At 46.2% G+C, this 19,970-nt stretch overlaps 1 protein-coding gene across 3 annotated transcripts in view; it reads left to right on the top strand.

Annotated features, from left to right (window-relative positions):
• The window catches only part of BBS2 (Bardet-Biedl syndrome 2), a 147,735-nt gene extending 129,864 nt beyond the window's left edge, over nt 1-17,871 (top strand). For all 3 annotated transcript variants that reach the window (XM_068101815.2, XM_068101816.2, XM_068101814.2), the window contains 3 exons: nt 15,389-15,537; nt 16,181-16,345; nt 16,685-17,871. In XM_068101815.2, coding sequence (XP_067957916.2) covers nt 15,389-15,537; nt 16,181-16,326 — 295 coding nt within the window. In that variant the 3' untranslated portion in view covers nt 16,327-16,345; nt 16,685-17,871. The remainder of the gene's footprint in view (nt 1-15,388; nt 15,538-16,180; nt 16,346-16,684) is intronic.
• The last annotated feature ends 2,099 nt before the right edge of the window (nt 17,872-19,970 follow it).

The following is a 19,970-nucleotide window of genomic DNA, read 5'->3' as shown; positions in this document are numbered from 1 at the left end:
CCAATTGAATACCCGTGGCACGATTTGGCCAACGTTTCAGAATCGGGTCTAGTCATTGTTAACGGTTCGGGCCGCGGCTGCCATCCGCTTGGCAATCCAGTAACATCTTATCCGCGGTCGCGAACGAAGCTGCTCACCGGTCTTTTCGGAGGCCGCGGTGCAGCTTCAGGGACCACGTTAGTCAGTGACAGACGAGGGGCATAATCCCCCCTCGAAGGGGAACCATAGGCCGACGTTGGGTTGCGTAACAATACGTATACATCTACCCCAACTTGAGAATGAACTTATAGAAACTGTATATACATATATATCTACCCCAACTTGAGAATGCACTTATAGAAACTGTATTGTTGCGGAATCCAACGTCGGCCTTCCCCACTTACCAAGGGGGGATTAGTCCCCTCGTCTATGACTGGCCGACGTGGTCCTGGGGGTATGACGTCATGCCCGATCAGCGCTGGGTAGGGTATTAGGCCCAACCGTCCTATGACCTAAATACCAACACCCACCGGTACGCAAGGAAATACTCCCCCGCCCACGGTCGCAGTATAATGGCCTAGTTGCGCCGAGCGAAGCGAACTGCACCGTGAGCCGGTTACCAAAACTGACCCGATTAATCTTCGTCGGCCGAATCGCGCCACGGGCCCTCAATGGGGGAAATCACCAAAGCGACCGAATGTGAAGAAGAAGACGAAGGTAGGAAGAACAAATATAATTTATTACTATTATTTACAAATCATCAAAATAACCAAGGAGAAAGAAGGATAAGAAAATAACGACAGAAAGAATGGAAGGAGACACAGTGCAATTATTCGTTTAAATATACAAGCTTAATTAATACCCCAGGACAACGTGAAAGACAGACGAACGATCACACTTACACGGGGAATGCAGGCAGGAATGAATGGCTTGGAGATGGATGGGTTTGAGAGGCAAGGAAGGTCCAGCGGGGACTGGGCACAGTCGGGCCGGAAGGCACCGCCGGCAAAAAGCCGAGCCGCGGTCGTGCGAACTCCCGCGGTTCCAAACTGCGCGGGCGAAGTTCCTTTTTCCGCACTGCTGCGTCACGCGCTCCTTGCGTTGCCTCGGTCCGTATCTCCTCTGCAGCACGGCATGTATCTCAGCTGCTTGGACTCATCTGCAGCACGGCACGTATCTCATCTCCGTAGCTCATCTGCTTAGACTTATCTCATCTCCGTCGCTCATCTGAGGTGGGGGCGTCTCCCGCGGGTTATATAAGCCCCACCCTTGAACCTTCGCGAACCTCCCAGATTGTTCTCTCTCTGCCCGCTCAAGCCAAACCCCTTCGTGCTGGGTTGGTTGAGCGGGGCCGACTCACTCCTCCTTTCTATGACGAGGTGCGGAGACACGCCTTTCTTCTCCCAACCGACCGCGTGCTCAATGGAGTCCATTTGCGGTGAAAACCATCCAAACCTGGCACTTTGAAGATGGGACCTAATCTTATTTAATTCGGTGCAATGGAGAGTCGACTATTGGGAAACACAGCCTTAAACTACATAGAATAAGGGAATAACTATTTAAAAGGATATATGGTGCCCTGCGTGTATGTTTATGGAGTTAACTAAGAGGACGACCTTCAACCTTTCTTTACTTACGGAGGGTGACATTTACACACAACAAAACCATAATTCTCACATTCATTATACTTTCTCAAATTCGTTACACTGCACCCTCCTTCCTTCAGGCCCGTCCTCAGGCCTATAAAACTTTACTTTTAGTGTGACACGTAGGTGTCGTTCCCTCTACAATTAACCTGACCCTGAGTGCGACAATTTTAAAACACAAATAAATATGTCCCGCTACTCCATTGCACCCTATCTAACAGTTTCGCACCCACAGCTAACCGAATTGCGGAATGGTTTTCAAACTATACATTTACGGTGGGGAGCATTATTTACAGTGACGTTATTCCTTATTTACAACGCAACCCAGGACCTGTGATTTTTTTTTTTTTTTCAGGGAAACAAAAAGAAATTCCTGTTGGGAGGGAGGAGACAGCACGCATTGCATCGACGCACCAGTACCATAAGCACCAAAAGCACCAAACGCACCAAAAGCACCAACCAGTGCACAGTCATTACAGTTTGTAATAAACACAAAAAACAACTGGTGGTGGTCTTCCTCTTTCCTGCTGGGCCGATGTTCTTCCCGATGTCTTCTCTCTTCATGCGGCCTATTTGCAAATAAAAAGCACAAAGTGTCCATTTTTTATTTCGGGCCACAGGGGCCAACTAAGGATGGTCCACCTGTTGGGCATAGGTGCCACCTTACCGAGGTCCGCAAGCAAGATTACCTGGCCACTATGGCCGGTCCCCAGCAGAGGTGCCCTGCCCCAGAACCTAGGGTCCATTAAGTGGTACTTGGCCGCAGAACAGCGGTCCATAAAGTGGTACATCAATGCAATGCATGCTGGTTGCGAGAGTCCTGGCACACAAGGCGACCTCCGCACGCTCCCCTCGACGCCCAGTGGCGCACAGTCCTCGGGTGGGAGACAAGGGGGGGGGGGGGGAAGAAGACAGGTGAGCGAGGGGGTAGGGTCACAAGGGTACACATCAAACAAGGTAATGCAGGACGAGGTGCGTACGGAGAGCAAAGTGAGAAATGCTCGTCCCTACCGTACGCCCCCCAACATGTGACCTACACTACCCCCCTTGCCCCTCCCCATATTTACAAAAAAACCTACACATTTACAAATTCGTCACGACTGTCACGTCTCCCCCATATTTCCCCCATACCAAATTCGTCACCACAATCCCTCTAACCAAAATTTGCCATCACCAATTCATCATCAATCCTCATAAGGAGGGAGAGATGGAACACAAAGCACAATGTCACACCCACGTCATGATGCATCTCACATTCCAAACATTTGCACCAAACTTATAAAAACAACATGGCATGGTGTGGAGGTACGTCATCTCAGGTGAGTGGATGTCGATGGTGCGAGGAGATCTCAATCCTAACTACCTTCTAAATGACTTTAATACACTTTACACTACCCGGGGTCTTTCCCTGCCAAACCATTGGCCATCTTACTCTGTGCGGTTTTAAGAACCAAATTCCCATTGACCAAACTGTGGTGCTTCATCAATTTGGGGTCTCACTCCCCCGGTTCAACTCCCTGTGCCCTTGCACAATTTCCGGGCTGAGTCGTGTAGCTCTCCCAGCAGGTCTACCCACCTGCACACCTCCACCACTGCAGTTGCCTCCAAGCTTACCTGCTCCTTGACCTAACCTATCTAACTGGGGAAGGCCCTCCTTGGCGCTTACCCCACTCAGTGCCCTCTCTGGCACTGGGCTACCCGGGTCCGTCCTCCGGATCCTCGGGCCCCATCCACAACAACACTACCGGCTCCCAGAGCCCACCTGCGGCCTCACCTGGCCGACATCCTAACAGTGGCGGAGTGCTCAACCAACTACACACATTAACAGGCTACACGCCCAGCCATTTCCACGACACTAATGCACCCATCCAACCATCATTCTTCCACCACGCACCACAGATGCCAATATCCAACCACAATTTACCTGTACCCTCTACCTAACTCTTAAACTACCCTCCCCGGGTATTCGTGATAGGGGTCCACTCTTCCCCCATTCACACCTTCGCACCATCCACTCCATTCCACAGTTTCCACCATACTCACTCCATACCATCCATTCCATACTCCATATATTCCATACTACCATTTATTCCATACAACCATTCTCCATACACCTGTAGTTGCACACCTGTGCAATCTCACCTGGTGCCACCTGCACCCTCCTTCCTCCCTGGACCATTTGGTCAACACAACACACATCACCATCATTCACTCATGCACTGCTCCATACACCTGTTCAGTTGCACACCTGTGCAATCTCACCTGGTGCCACCTGCACCCTCCTTCCTCCAAAGCTCCTTCAATCACTCAATACAATGCACAACCACAATCGTTCCTCATGCACTGCTCCATACACTTCCACGCTTAATACAACTCGCAATCACCTTTTCACAATACACTCCTGAGTACACCTCCAACACTCACACGGCATCATCTGATCTAACTACTCCCCTCTGAAACTCGCACTTCCCCGTCGCCCCTTCCATTATTGCGCTCCCTCGTCATTATAATCCAAACTAATCTACCTGCGTCCCCACTACAGGTATCATTGTCACTACCTAACCTTACCGTTACCTGTGCTCAATCTCTAGGTCCCTACACACTATATCCTAACCCTCCCGGGCTAGTTTTCACTGCCAACCCCATAACTAGTGCTCCTTTGCCCCCGTTGTGAGGGATGGCAGATTTGCCATCCCACCACATCGGGCATCTTCCACTACCAATTTGGCCCATCCAAATGCAACCAATCAAAAATTTGCCAATCACTACCAATCATTCTACCAATCATCAATCTGCCAATCCTTTGCCAATCATCAAATTTTGCTTTTCGATTTCGGGTCCAAAACACTATCATCATCACACATCCGCTATATCTGAGCCTCGGTGCGTCATGACATCATTAAAACTCGGCTTCGCACAGCTGAGCAATGAATTCGGGTGGTTTGGTCGCCTGCAGGTTGAATCCGTCCGGCATTCACGATTCTGGGGAGGAGGCATGCTCAGGCTGAGGTTCCACGCATCATCGCGGCTCGGAACCTTGCGGTCTCCGGCCCGATCTTGCCCGGTCGGAACCCCATCCCCACGAGGGGGCACCGTTCCGCTTCCTCTTACCCGCCCCTGAACCGGACCGGTCGCCTCGCCCGACAAGGCCCGGACTCGACCGTGCGGGGCCTAGCATCCAACAAAGCGCACCGCGCACCGAGCGCCCGCGTCGGCTATCCGTCACCCTAAACGCTACCCCGTTCAACGTCGATGCCTTACTCGCATGCCCACACGCACACGCGACCCTTTCCACACTCACCAAGCCCGGCGTTCCAACGCCGCCCGTACATTCCACACACTCCGTCCATCTCACCAACGCACTCCCTGTTACACACCACACCTCTCGCACACACTCGCCGTTCGCACACTTCGTTAACACACCTCGCGCACCATCTTACGCACTCTCCTCACTCGGTACGTACTCCGTACCACTCACCATGGGCGTGCACTCTTGCATCCACCCACTAACGCGCTCCGATGGGCTCTCCCACACCCGCGCCACAACCAACTCAGGTGTGCTTCCTCGCACACGTTCCACCACCACCTTACTCTCCGTGTCACATTCACCCTCGCACGTACACTCCGTATCGCTCTCACTCCCTTTGTCACACTCCATACACCCCGACGTGCATTCTCGCTCGCACTCGGTATCACTCCCACACTTTATAACACGCTCACTCTTTGACGCACACTTTTTCCTCACACGCGTGCCATTCGCTTTAACACAGCACACAAAGGACCTTCCACGAACGCCCGGGTGCTTCCTCGATCCCAAGCGCGCGACAATTCTCTTCGCGCCGAACACTCTGCCGAAAAACCTCTTAGCACCATATACAGCCCGTCTCACCTTTGGGATCCTCTTCTCCACGCGCACCTGCAAATCTTTATAAGGATTAGCAAGTACGGCATCAGGATGTGCATTCAGACTTTGAGCAATATCCATCTCTCCCTTCAATTCCCGGGCTACCTCCGTCGTCTTTTCAATTTCAACCACAACTATTGCTCTTTCTTTATTCACCTCGACGACCGCTGGCTTTAATAAAATTTTCTCTCCTACCTCAGCGGTCGCCGACTGCCCCATACCCCGGGTCGCGATCTCTATACCCGTCATTTTACCCGTGCTTTTCTCCACTTCGCCCAACCAGTGCTCCTCGACCCGCTTTACCTCCTCGTGCACCCGTGGGACCTGCTCGCCCCACCTGCGGTCTCTGTCCCTCTCCAACCCCTCATTAATTTATTTGGCTTGGCCAACCATGCCCCCCAGTTTGTCCCCTAATCCGCTTCCGAATCCCTCAAATTTGCTTCCGAGTCCCTCAAATTTGCCTCCGAGTCCCTCCAATTTGCCTCCGAGTCCCTCCAATTTGCCTCCGAGTCCCTCCAATTTGCCTCCGAGTCCCTCCAATTTGCCTCCGAGTCCCTCCAATTTGCTTCCGAGCCCCTCGATTTGATTTTCTAATCGCTCCCCCATTCTGTTTTCCAATCCTCCGATTTGGTTTCCCATGTGCTGCCCCATTCGATTTTCTAATTGCTCACCCTGAGCCCTTGTCTCTTCTTTTTGGGTGTCCAATTTGGCCATTATTTGCATCATAAATACCCTCATGTACTCCGGCATCTCGGGCTCGGCTGCCGCGACCACGTGCGAAGCGCCATTTTGTGTCCCTACAACCACGTGTGAAGCGCCATTTTGTGTCCCTACAACCACGTGCACGAGGGCGCCATTTTGTGCGCCTGATCCCCCCTCAACCACATTGCCATTGCTCTTCTCTTCCATTTCCCCCATATACATTTCCCTGAGGTCCTGGGTCGATTCTACCCCCCCTTCTAACTCCCCAACCAGCATCCCGTCGCCATGATTGTCCATGGCGCGAGTTTTAAATTTGAGATTTTAAAATTAAATTAAATTTTGGGCTTCTCGTAATTTTGAGCGCGTTAAGCGCGCTTCGGGTTCGAACCTCGCTCCTGACACCAATTGTTACGGAATCCAACGTCGGCCTTCCCCACTTACCAAGGGGGGATTAATCCCCTCGCTTATGACTGACCGACGTGGTCCCGGGGGTATGACGTCACACCCGGTCAGCGCTGGGTAGGGTATTAGGCCCAACCGTCCTATGACCTAAATACCAGCACCTACCGGTACGCAAGGAAATACTCCCCCGCCCACGGTCGCAGCGTAATGGACTAGTTGCGCCGAGCGAAGCGAACTGCACCGTGAGCCGGTTACCAAGACTGACCCGATTAATCTTCGTCGGCCGAATCGCGCCACGGGCCCTCAATGGGGGAAATCACTAAAGCGACCGAATGTGAAGAAGAAGACGAAGGTAGGAAGAACAAATATAATTTATTACTATTATTTACAAATCATAAAAATAACCAAGGAGAAAGAAGGATAAGAAAATAACGACAGAAAGAATGGAAGGAGACACTGCAATTATTAGCTTAACTATACAAGCTTAATTAATACCCCCAGGACAACGTGAAAGACAGACGAACGATCACACTTACACGGGAAATGCAGGCAGGAATGAATGGCTTGGAGATGGATGGCTTTGAGAGGCAAGGAAGGTCCAGCGGGGACTGGGCACGGTCGGGCCGGAAGGCACCGCCGTCAAAAAGCCGAGCCGTGGTCGTGCGAACTCCCGCGGTTCCTATCTGCGCGGGCGAAGTTCCTTTTTCCGCACTGCTGCGTCGCGCGCTCCTTGCGTTGCCTCGGTCCGTATCTCCTCTGCAGCGCGGCACGTATCTCATCTGCTTGGACTCATCTGCAGCGCGGCACGTATCTCAGTTCCGTAGCTCATCTGCAGCGTGGCACGTATCTCATCTCCGTAGCTCATCTGCTTGGACTCATCTGCTTGGACTTATCTCATCTCCGTCGCTCATCTGAGGTGGGGGCGTCTCCCACGGGTTATATAAGCCCGACCCTTGAACCTTCGCGAACCTCCCAGATCGTTCTCTCTCCGCCCGCTCAAGCCAAACCCCTTCGTGCTGGGTTGGTTGAGCGGGGCCGACTCACTCCTCCTTTCTATGACGAGGTGCGGAGACACGCCTTTCTTCTCCCAACCGACCGCGCGCTCAATGGAGTCCATTTGCGGCGAAAACCATCCAAACCTGGCACTTTGAAGATGGGACCTAATCTTATTTAATTCGGTGCAATGGAGAGTCGACTATTGGGAAACACAGCCTTAAACTACATAGAATAAGGGAATAACTATTTAAAAGGATATATGGTGCCCTGCGTGTATGTTTATGGAGTTAACTAAGAGGACGACCTTCGACCTTTCTTTACTTACGGAGGGTGACATTTACACACAACAAAACCATAATTCTCACATTCGTTACACTTTCTCACATTCGTTACACTCGCTCAAATTCGTTACAGTATATACGTATATATCTACCCCAACTTGAGAATGTACTTATAGAAACTGTATATTCGTATATATCTGCCCCAACTTGAGAATGCACTTATAGAAACTGTATATACGTATATATCTACCCCAACTTGAGAATGTACTTATAGAAACTCTATAAACATATATATCTACCCCAACTTGAGAATGTACTTATAGGAACTGTGTATACGTATACAGTATATCTACCCCAACTTGAGAATGTACTTATAGGAACTGTGTATACGTATATATCTACCCCAACTTGAGAATGCCCTTATAGAAACTGTATATGCATATATATCTACCCCAACTTGAGAATGTACTTTATAGAAACTGTGTATACATATATATCTACCCCAACTTGAGAATGCACTTACAGTCGTGGCCAAAAATATTGGCATCCTTGCACTTTTTTCAAATAACTCACAATTTTCTCTCAAAATAAGTTGAAGTTGACAAAAGTATTTGTCTCCACAATTCTTTATTTCACTGTTAATATTACAGAACCTTTGTTTTTGATTCAGAACTTAATATATCCTTTTAAATCAGAAAATAAAAAGAAATTGCATTGACAAAATTATTGACACCCCAGACTTAATATTTGGTAGCACAGACTTTGGACAAAATAACTGCAGTCAAGCACTTCCTATAGCCATGAATGAGCTTCCTCCACCTCTCTACTGGCAGTTTCGCCCACTCTTCTCGTGCAAACTGCTCCAGCTCTCCCAGATTTGAAGGGTGCCTTCTCCCAACTGCTGTTTTCAGAACACCCACAGGTGTTCAATGGGATTTCGATCTGGACTCATTGCTGACCACTTCAGAACATCCAGCGTTTTGTCTTGAACCATTCCTGGGTGTTTCAGCGTTTTGTCTTGAACCATTACTGGGTGTTTTTTGAAGTGTCTTTGGGGTCATCCTGCTGCAAGACCCATGACCTTCGACGGAGACCCAGCTTTCTGACACTGAGTTGAACATTGCGCTCCAAAATGCCTTGTTAATCTCCTGATTTCATGATGCCATGCACACATTCAAGGTACCCAGTGCTGGAGGCAGCACAGCAACCCCAAAACATCATTGAACCTTCTCCATGTTTGACTGCAGGGAAGGGGTTCTTTTCTTTGAAGGCTTCATTTTGTTTTCTGTAAACATAGAGATGATGTGCTTTACCAAAAAATGTAATTTGGTCTCATCTGTCCACAGGATATTCTCCCAGAAGGAGTTTGGCTTGTTTGGTGTGTTTTGGAAAACTCCAGTCGGGTTTTCCTATGTGTCTCTCTCAGCAGTGGGGTCCTCCTGGGTCTCCTACCATAGAACCCCCTTTCATAGAGTTGGTGACGGTTAATGCGAGTTGAAACTGTCGTATCTTGTGTCTGAAGGTCAGCTTGAATCTGTTTGGCAGTTGATCGAGGTGCTTTCTCCACCATTCGAACAATCCTTTGCTGCAATCTTCAATCAAGTTGTCTCTTGCTGCAATCTTCAATCAAGTTGTCTCTTGCTGCCACGTCCAGGGAAGTTGGCTACAGTGCCATGGGCCTTAAACTTCCTGAAAACATTGCGTGTGGTGGACACAGGAACATCAAAGTCTCTGGAGATGGATTTGTAGCCTTGAGATTGTCCATGCTTGGCTACAATCTTGTGTCTGACGTCCTCAGACAAACCTCTGGTTTTCTTTATTTTCTCCATGCTCATTGTGGTACACACAGGGACACCAAACAGAATGACTCCTTTTCTCTCTTCAACTGGCTGAATGAGTGATTTTTATATTGCCGGCGCCTGCAACTCACCATAGGTGAGTTCAATTCCAAAGTGAAGGAGAATCACCTGCTTGAAATCTAATTATTTCTAACAACTTCTAAAACGTGTCAATAATATTGTCTGGGCCATTTTAGGATTTCTGTGTGGAATAAGCTAAGATTTCGTAATTTTTTCAGCTTTTTTTGTTTTGTTCCACTGCAAAGCAAAGAAATACAAATGTGGATACCGAAATATTTTTCTATTTAACAATTTTATGGAAGAAATGGTGCATTATTTGAAAAAAGTGCAAGGGTGCCAATATTTTTGGCCACGACTGTCGGGTCAAAAACGATACATAGCAGGATATCTCAAAGTTATGGATGGATTTGGACGAAGCTTGTTGGACAGGTTGTGTGTGTAACGAGGAAGAATCGATTCCATTTTGGTGAAGATCCGGATCCGGATCCAGCTGGTAGAATTTTAAAAATGATTCTTCACCATTGAGTGATATGGCAAACCAGGCGGAGGTATGCTCTCTACTGAGTGTCGTTCTAGTTTTTACCTGCGATATGTACAACTATTGGCGATGCCTATTTGTGGTGGTTGTACCCCCAAACGTAAGTCAGGGGCCAAAACTTCCCCATTATTCCCTGCTGCCCGGATTTGTCAGGGTGGCGTGGTCAAGGTCAGAGTGGTGATCGGCCACATAGTTATTTGGGTGGTGTATAGACAACAGGCAACAACAGACCACTTGCTGCCTCAATCGCTGAGGTCTATCTTTGCAAGGCCCATGATGCCTATCAGCTCAAAATCCAAAACTGTCGTTTTGGTTGTTTTACACTGAAGGGAAAACTTGTAGGGAAGGCATGGCGATTTTGAACATGGCAGCTCCGAAGATGTCTTTGGCTTCACATAACAGTAAGCACCAAAATGGCGGCCGTATAATTTTTCATCAGGTTGAAATTGTAGGTGGTCAGGCGGGTTCAGCAGAATGTGATATACAGAGGGACGGACGAGCAAGTGTACTATTATATCGATGCACGAAAAGAAGCACTTCAACACATGATTTCTCCTTCAACACATGATTTCCGTAAAGGGATTGTGGTGTCATTCCTTCCTTGTTGGGTGATTTTTGTTTTTTTGGGATGTTTTTTGTGACTTGTTTGATAACAGAACATGTGACTTGTTTGCTCGCATGCTCAGTCGGGGGGTTCATTTCACGTTTCAGCCATTTTCACAAAGGTTCCTTGTTATCCATTCAGTTGATGCTGCAATACCAGGATCTTTCCCTTTGCACTTAATTTCCTTGGATGCGTTCATGCCTTCGTGTAATTTCATGAAATTAGCAGTGATGAATCATGTGTTTATTATTGTAAATTAACACGATTATAAATGTGCATAAAAGATTATAAATCTGCTTGAGTAAACAAGAAGAAGAATGTCATTTTCAGGTATCGGTCAATACTTTGTGTGTCCGCTCTTTGTCTTCTTGAGTGCCATCACTCCTGTACCCATGCTTCCTGGATACGACTGAAACTCCTACAGGAATATTGTGCCAAATATCCTGATGTACATTCCACAATTATGCAAGGTTAGTTGGGTTCCTCTTGTTCTTCTGTTTCCAGGTCATCCCATATGGCCTCAATGGGATTCATGGCTGGACTCTGGGATGGCCATATTCGAACACTCAGACCACACCAGCTGTAACCTTGTTCTAAAAATACTGTTTGACTATATGATCGGAAGTGTTTTGGATCATTGTCTTGTTGGAAAATGAATCCCCTTCCGATTAAACGATTTCCTCTAGGATCTGGGTGGTGCTGCAGTATCTGCTTGTACTTCTCTTTGGTTAGCATCCCATTGATTTTAACAAGTTTTCCTTCACCAAAAGCTGAGATATCATGCCAGACAGTCACATAGCGCACCTGTGTTTAACAGTATGCTGCAAACATTGCGTGTCCTAGGTTCTCCGGGTCTTCGGCGTATGAACTGGCATCTTAGATCCAAGAAGTTCAAACTTCGATTCATCAAACTGGAGTACCCGATTCCAATGTTCAGTCGCCCATTCTTGGTGTTACCTTTCAAATTTCATTCTCTTCTCCTTATTCTGTGGTCTCAGCAGGGATTCCTTTGCTGCAACTCTGCCATGGAGACCTGCTGCAATCAGCCTTCTGTGCACAGTGCTGGACGAGATGCTAATGTTCAGGAGGCCTGCTCACATTTCATTCATCAGCTGCTGATTTCATTTTCTTCTATCCTGCAAGCTGAGCAACTTTGTGTGCTTGTCTTGCTTTGAGGATGTTCTTCTGGGGGTCTTCCTGGCCTTTTCTTGTCTTGCACCGAGACAGTTTATTTGAGGCGTTGAAAAGTACGTCTCACACCAATGAAGAAGATTTGGATCTTCACACACTGTTCTGTTGAAAGTTGCTTCATTGGTGCCATTCTGAAACCACTCAGACATTCAAGCAAGGAAACAAGCTGATGAAAACGAATTTAACATATTCACTTATTTGCAACTTTTATTGTGGGTTTTTTTTTTGAATACATGGTATATGCTTGTAGAATAGCATAATTACCAAATTTATAATACCAATTTTAGCATAAATGTGGAAAAAAGTGGTTGTTGTTTGTGTGCTCATGCTCACGCAAAAATACTATGATGTATTTTTCTTTTGTTTTGGCAATTATTACTATGTATATTTTGTGTGCTCCTTCTGTGTCCATCACGCTTTATTCTAAACTAGTATAAAGCCCGTCAAAAATGACGGGTTGGAACATTTTATTTGACGGTGCAGCCGCATAAGCGTGCCAAATTCTGAGACCTGGGCCTAGTGTCAGGTGTGCTTATATCTTCTTTATTTATGAGACATTCTACAGACATAAATGAACCCTTGGTTTACTCTGTGTACGTTGCACATCATGTGCAGCGAATTTCACCTCCCTGCGCCTTATATTTATTGTGATTTTAAAAAAGGCTTCTGTACACCGACCTTTAAGGCTCTGTTTGGCACCGTCTACAATTCCAATGTAAGAGACATAATTACTCATCTTTTGGGTATTCATAGTCCTCAGGGTCATTTGGGTGCTCAGGATATTTTGAGTCCTCAGGTTCTTTTGTGTCTTCAGGGTCTTTTGTGTCTTCTGGTTCCTTGGGGTCTTTTGGGTCATTTGAGTATTTTGGGTCCTCTGGATATTTGGGGTCCTCAGGTGTTTTCAGTCCTTTGGGTTGTTGGGGGTATTTAAGTCTCTTTGGGGTATTTTGGATCTTAGGGATAATTTGGGTGTTTGGGGTCCACTGGGTCCTCAGGGTCTTCAAGGGTATTTTGGGTCTTTTTGGTGTTTTGGATTGTTTGGGTCTGTGGGGTCGTTAAGGGTCTTCATGGTATTTTGGGTCTTCGGGGACTTTTTGGTCTTTGGGGTCAAGTTTTGTCACAACTAATCCACAACTTTTTGAAATATCATGCTGCGAGTATATATCGTTTTTGGCCCCATCTATCAAAGGAGAAGAATAGCTTTAAAATAAAAACTAGTACGACACACTTCTACGTCACAACGTCGACCGATATGCCTCCGCCCACATTATTACATCATTATAATACTTGTACCAAGTTTGCTTTAAATCCATTCAGCTGTACTCAAGTGATCACATTTTTACCTGACATGACCTCTGACCTTTGACCTCAGGACCCCAAAATTTAATCAGTTAACCTTTACATCATTATACATATCTGTACCAAGTTTGAATTAGATCACTTCAGCCGTTCTCAGGTTATAGACATTTTACAGACTTTGACCTTTGACCTCTTGACCCCAAAATCTAATCGGTTCATCTTTACATCATTCTACATAAGTGTACCAAATTTGGTCGGAATCCCATCACTGGTTCACGTTTGACTAAGATCCCTTCAGCCGTTCTGAAGTTATCGCGGTAACAAAAACCCATCACAGACGGACAGACGGACGGACGGACAACCTGAAAACATAATGCCTATGGCGACTTCGTCAACGGAGGCATAAACATTCTTGTATCCAGATCTTCACCCAAATTGAATATTTGTCCTACTCACACGTACCCAGCCTGTCCACCAAGTTTCATCCAAATCATAACTTTTTGAGATATTGTGCTACATATCAGTTTTAGCCCAACTCAAAGGTGAAGAATCACTTAAAAAATTCTGGGACCGGATCTTCACCAAAATCTAATCAATTTGTCCTGGTCACACACCCAACCTTTCCACCAAATTTTGGCCGAATCCATCCACAACTTTGAGATATACTGTTCACAGAGAAAGACAAGCAAAGAAAGACAGAGGTAAAAACATAACGTCCGTCCATCTTCGGTGGCGGAGGCAATAATGTTTGGAAAAAGAAAATAAAAAATCATTGTCCTAATTTATTTTATATACAGCACTTAAAGGTAATTTTACTATTAATTTGACTTTCACAGATATTTGAATGATAAACTACCTATATTGGACACTTCTAACTTCCCACAAATGTTTCTAACCACCATCTCTTATCTTCCCACATCCAAAACCTTGATCTTTTCTACCCCCGTTAATTCACCCCAGATCCACTTTTTTGAAATACCGACTTCTTTCCTGGAAGTCCTTGCAGTGTCCATTTGTTTTATACTTCTCCCCCCCTCCCTTCCCACGCCTCCTCCCCCCAAGCCCTCTCCCTCCCACAGATCCCCCGATGTCCCTGCTCTCAAATGTTGTGCTTGTGTGCTTCCCTCTCTCTCCCCATCTTGTCTCCCGCTCCCCTTATTATATGTTTTATGTGTCCGTTTTTTTTTGTGATTAATGCTAGCTGTTACACGAGCCTCGATCTTGTATATATACACAAAGAATTAAGTTAAGCACCCCCCCCCCCCCCGTTTTTTTACAACCTCGCACATTACAAGTTTGTTGTCGTCAAAACAGTGTAATATACCCATGATATTGCTATATTTTCTGGAGAAGTGATATTATGGTCACATAAAAACATAACAATCATGCCGTTTTCAATATTTTATTCTGAATAATTTAAGGTGAAATTTTTTGGGAATTTTAGGCATATTTTCACCTCAATTTAAGTATGGAGCTATAGGTCCATCACGGACAGTGTGGATGACGTTTATGTTTTCTAACGTACAGTCATTGTTCTGAGAAGACCTCTAGCGATCTTTGCGTCAATAACGTGTGTAGGACCCACGTGATCGGATCACTGACTCAACCAATCACTTTTTTTCACTTTGATCACTCAATTTCATCAATGGATAATTGCTAATGTCATACCAATCATTATTTGATCTCACATACCTTAGAATATATGCCAATGTATACATATACACAAAGAATATATATTAGGGGGTGCTTACCTTAATTCGTTGTGTAGGGGTGCTTAACTTAATTCTTTGTGTATATTAAAAAAAAATTTAAAAAGTTTAATGAGGAATAACAACACAAACATGAAAATAACCCAAACTTTTACACAGTGTAGTACTGTTGCTCTGAAGTTACTGAGTTTGTTTGCCTCATTCATGTTGCCCGTGCATCTCCCGGTGCCAGTGCACGGTTAGTTTGGGAATGGTGATGTAACCGATACGTTGTTCAGGAAGAACATGAAGCAGAGGTACACAGAGCTTCAGAACCTCAACCGAGATCTCTTGAACAGCCACAACATTCGCTGTGCGAACCACATGGAGCTGCTGTCCAACCTGAAAATAATCAACAAGATCATCCAGAAGGCCGGCAGGCTGCGCGGTGAGTGAGTTACACCGGCACACTATGTCAGACCCTGCTATTACTATACTGTGGTGTGTGGCAACTGTGGTGTGTGGCAACTGTGATTTGAACATAGAAATCCAAATCACTGAGCAGGATGAAAGTGTCGAGAGCATCGAGCCCCTTCCTTTACAGGGGTGGTTTACCCAGTGAAATGAAAAGCTGAGAAGCTTTATGGGTACCAAGCCCTCCCAGATGATGCCATTTTTAGCAGCAAGGCAGAACAAATTATATCATAAAGGAGAATTTCATATAACACCTCAATAGTCAAACCTGGAGTCAAATTGGATCACTATCTTGTTGGGAAATGAATCCTCTTCCGATTAAACGATTTCCACTCGGATCTGTATGGTGCTGCAGTATCTGCTTGCACTTCTCTTTTGTTAGTACCCCATTGATTTTTACAAGTTTTCCTTCACCAAAAGCTGAGATGCAACCCCAGTCACATAGCGTACCTGTGTTTAACTATTACACGAGGTGCAATAACATTTTGAACGGAATTACAATTGGAGGGGACACCAGGCAGGGGATCAAATTTCTGATCTGAAGCTCTTGACACACTTGCAGTGACTACTACAGGTTCCTATAGAGATGACGACGGTTTTTCTCGTGTTCCCTGCAGTTGGAAAATACAAGACCAGGGTGGTTTCCGCTTGTCGCGACGCCATCAAGATGGGCAACACAAGTGGCTTGTTGAAAATAATTGAGGTTGGCAGTGCCAGTGTCCAGCCCTCACGTCCCGTTCCATCCTCCGGTCTTGCTCCATGACAGTGCCTGCAAAAGTTAAGTACGTGGTTCAATGAGTTTGACTTGTAGTGACGATCCGCGTACAAGACCTGTCGATTTGCTGACGGGAATGCCAATTTTTACATAATTGCAGGAAAAAGCGGTTGTTTGTTGTTTGTGTGTTTCTTTTGTGTACTATTATATATATATTTATATTGTTTCGAGAAGTATTACCATGTGTATATATATATATATATACAGGGTGGCCCAGAAGTAATAGGGCAGTTGCCGGAACAATAGTCACTACAATTTCATTATTATTTTATAATTTATTATTATTATTTCGATTATTCATGGATTTTTGTTTGATGTTATTAATTGATAATTCTTTTAATTTCAGAATTCCCAAAAGTGGAAGATTTGAACCATGGAGGACCGTAATTGCCAACGTCACACAGGTGAACAGTGTGTCTTTATTGTGAAGACATTTTACAAAACGGAGAATAAGAGTGAGATGTGCCGCATTTTTGAAGAGCACTTTCACCAGTTAATAAAACGAGAAACAGTGGCCAAACTTATCAAGCGCTTTGAAACCACTTGTTCAGTTAAAGACTTGGTAAGACCTGGAAGACCAAGGTCCATCTGCACCAAAGAAAGCACACAGTATGTTGAAGCTGCTTTTAGCCAAAGGCCAAAAAAGTCCATCAGGTGAGCTAAACAAGAAATTGGCATTTCAAGAACATCCATTCAGAGGATGCTTCACGACCTCAACTTGAAACCACATCATCCTCATTTGCTCCAGGCTGACTGAAGATGATCCAGATCCAGTAGGGTTTTACAAATTTTTTAGACAAAAATGTGTAGAGGATGACACTTTTCCTGAAAAAATATTTTGGAGTGATGAAGCAATTTTTAAGTTGAATGGCCATGTCAACCGGCACAACACTGTTTATTGGGCAAGTGAAAATCCACACGTTGAAATTGAAAAGGATGTCAACACCCCAGGTGTCACCGTTTAGGTTGGGATTTGTGCTGTTGGTCTCGTGGGCCCATTCTTTTTTTTAACCAAACAGTGACAGATGAGAGTTATGTGGCCATGCTGAACAACGAATTTCTTACAGCTGTAGCTAACTGGCCGAATATTGACAAAATGTGGTTCCAGCATGATGGGGCGCCAGTCCTTTACATTATCGTTGCGCACAATTGGTTGGATGAACATTTCCTTCAGCGGTGGATTGGTCGCCGTGGACAAGTCGAGTGCCTGCCCGATCACCAGATCTTACTCCACCGGATTTGTTCCTCTGGGGGCACTCGAAAGAATGCGGTTTACACTCAGCCATCCCAGACAATTGAGCAACTTAAACAGAAAAGTGTTGATACTTGTGCACAAATGACTGTGGATTTATGTTGGAAGGTATGCTACTCTGTGGTGAAAAGAGTTGATAAATGCATCAATGAGAATGGGCAGCACTTTGAACAATTTTTGTAACAGCCTCTGTTTTGTTGTGTGTCTAAATATTATGTTCTGCACATACATTGCATACATATATTATGATCTGCTAATAAAAAAAATTCTGCTTAAATATGGATTCTCTGACTGCCCTATTACTTCTGGGCCACCCTGTATATATATAAGTTCAAAACACACCTGGTCACGAGTGTGCCGCACTGACCGGGTCCTCAGTCGAGGTCCTCAGCATCATCCCGTTTCGGCCCTTCAACCTCGATACGGTCAGCTAAGGTGGGCCAGCAGGGACACATACACATCCACATGCAGCAACTGCACCTGGATGCGTACATACCCCCACCCCCAGCCAGTGCGAACAACAACAACACCTCCACATCCAGAGTCCACAGCAACCAAACAAACATGGTGGAACACTCAAACACCCACCTTTATACCCTTCACCGCTCACCAACAAAACACACCAGATCATTCATACACACACATACACACCCATACACACACAACACCAACCAACCAACCAACCACCTACCCTTACATCATACACCACTCAACACACAAAAACACACACTCATGCAAAAATTAATTCATGCAAAAACACACACCCTCACCCACTCACTCATATACACAAAATAAGAAATAATAATGGTAACAAAAAACAAACAAACAAAAAAACACACACACAACCAACCTACACCGTTCGACGTGCCTCCATAAACTTCCTCCATATCCAAAATGAGCCTTTCAAGGCAACCTGGGCCACCTTGTCACACATCCTCCTTCTTTCTGTCCCACACACTCCCAGCCTAGCAAGAAATGCAGAAAAGGAATTGCCAATATACCCTCTACACCCCACCTCAATGGCTGACACGAAACTCGCCAACCCTTCTCCCGGCACTCTGTCTCCAGCTCACTGTACTTTCCTCTCTTCCTCTCGTGCACCTCCTCCATGTTCTCTTCCCAAGGTACCGACAACTCCCCTAAGATGACCTGTCTTGTTGCACTTGACCAAATGACAATGTCAGGCCGCAACCTTGTCACACAGATCTCCTCTGGGAATACCAATTGTGGCTTTAGGTCTGCCACCACCTGCCAATCACAAGCATCTGACAGCCCTCTTGCTTTCCACCTCCTCCTCTTTCCACCTCTTACCACTTGGCCCTCTTTGACAAACCACACCTCTCCCCCATCAGTCTCCTTCTCCACTCTTCTCTCTCTCTCTCGATCTCAGCACCTCTTGTTGCACCATCTGCACCACCACCGCCAGCACCTGATCATGTCGCCACTTGTATCTTCCTGAAGCTAATGCTACTGAGCATGCACTCAGTGCATGCTGCACCATTCCCAAACCTCCACACAAATAACATCACTCCTCCTGCAACAACCCCCAAAATCTCAAGTTTACTGGTGACGGAAGAACATCATACATTGCCCGCAATAGTATATATATATATATATATATATATATATATATATATATATATATTGTTACAGACGCGGTTTTAGATGTTAGTTTACCGAGCGGTTTGGTATTACCGCATCCGAACAGTTACTCCCCGATTAGAACCCTATCCCGCCCGATTCCACTCGAACGTTGGCCGAATCGCGCTACGCTAAATCAATGATGGAAAGGACACAACGGCTGGGTTAAATGAAACGACACAAGGGGTACAGTTCTCAAGACCTCCGGAGGAGGATATAATTGGTGATGCAGAAACGGGTAGATTACACGGTAAGAGGTAAAGCACAGAAAAGATGGGCACTTAGACACAGTCTTATCTTATCCCCGACAGACCACAGACAAACGGGACAAGACTGACTTACACAGGGATTGATGGCAAGGAAGGACAGGCAGTCGATAGCACAAGGTGCACCTTGGCTCAGGGGCGGAATCAAACACGGTCCGGTCCAGAGATGCGGGGAGGTATTGTAGCGTTCGGAGGTGGCGTATTCTCTCTCCAAGCTGAGGGCGCATCTGACGTCACCTCCCTCTTCCTGCGCATGCTCAGCGGGGAGTGACACGCCCTCGGCTCGTTGTCTCCGCCCCAGATGGAATCGGTCCGCCGCTTCTATTGGGTGAGGGGGGTTACCGGGCTCCGCCCTTGACGAGGAGCTGACAGCGAGCCCCTGCGTGGTAACCCCGTCGGAGCACATGTTCAATGGCGGCTAACCAAGCCGGAGTGAGGACGCACACTCCCCGCGCCGCCGCCGCTGTTGTTGT

This window comes from Myxine glutinosa, chromosome 9, assembly GCF_964187855.1.
Source record: "Myxine glutinosa chromosome 9, kmMyxGlut1.1, whole genome shotgun sequence".
Classification (NCBI taxonomy): Eukaryota; Metazoa; Chordata; class Myxini; order Myxiniformes; family Myxinidae; genus Myxine; species Myxine glutinosa.
Note: the sequence above shows the minus strand (reverse complement) of the source record. Positions and strands in the feature narration are given on the sequence as shown.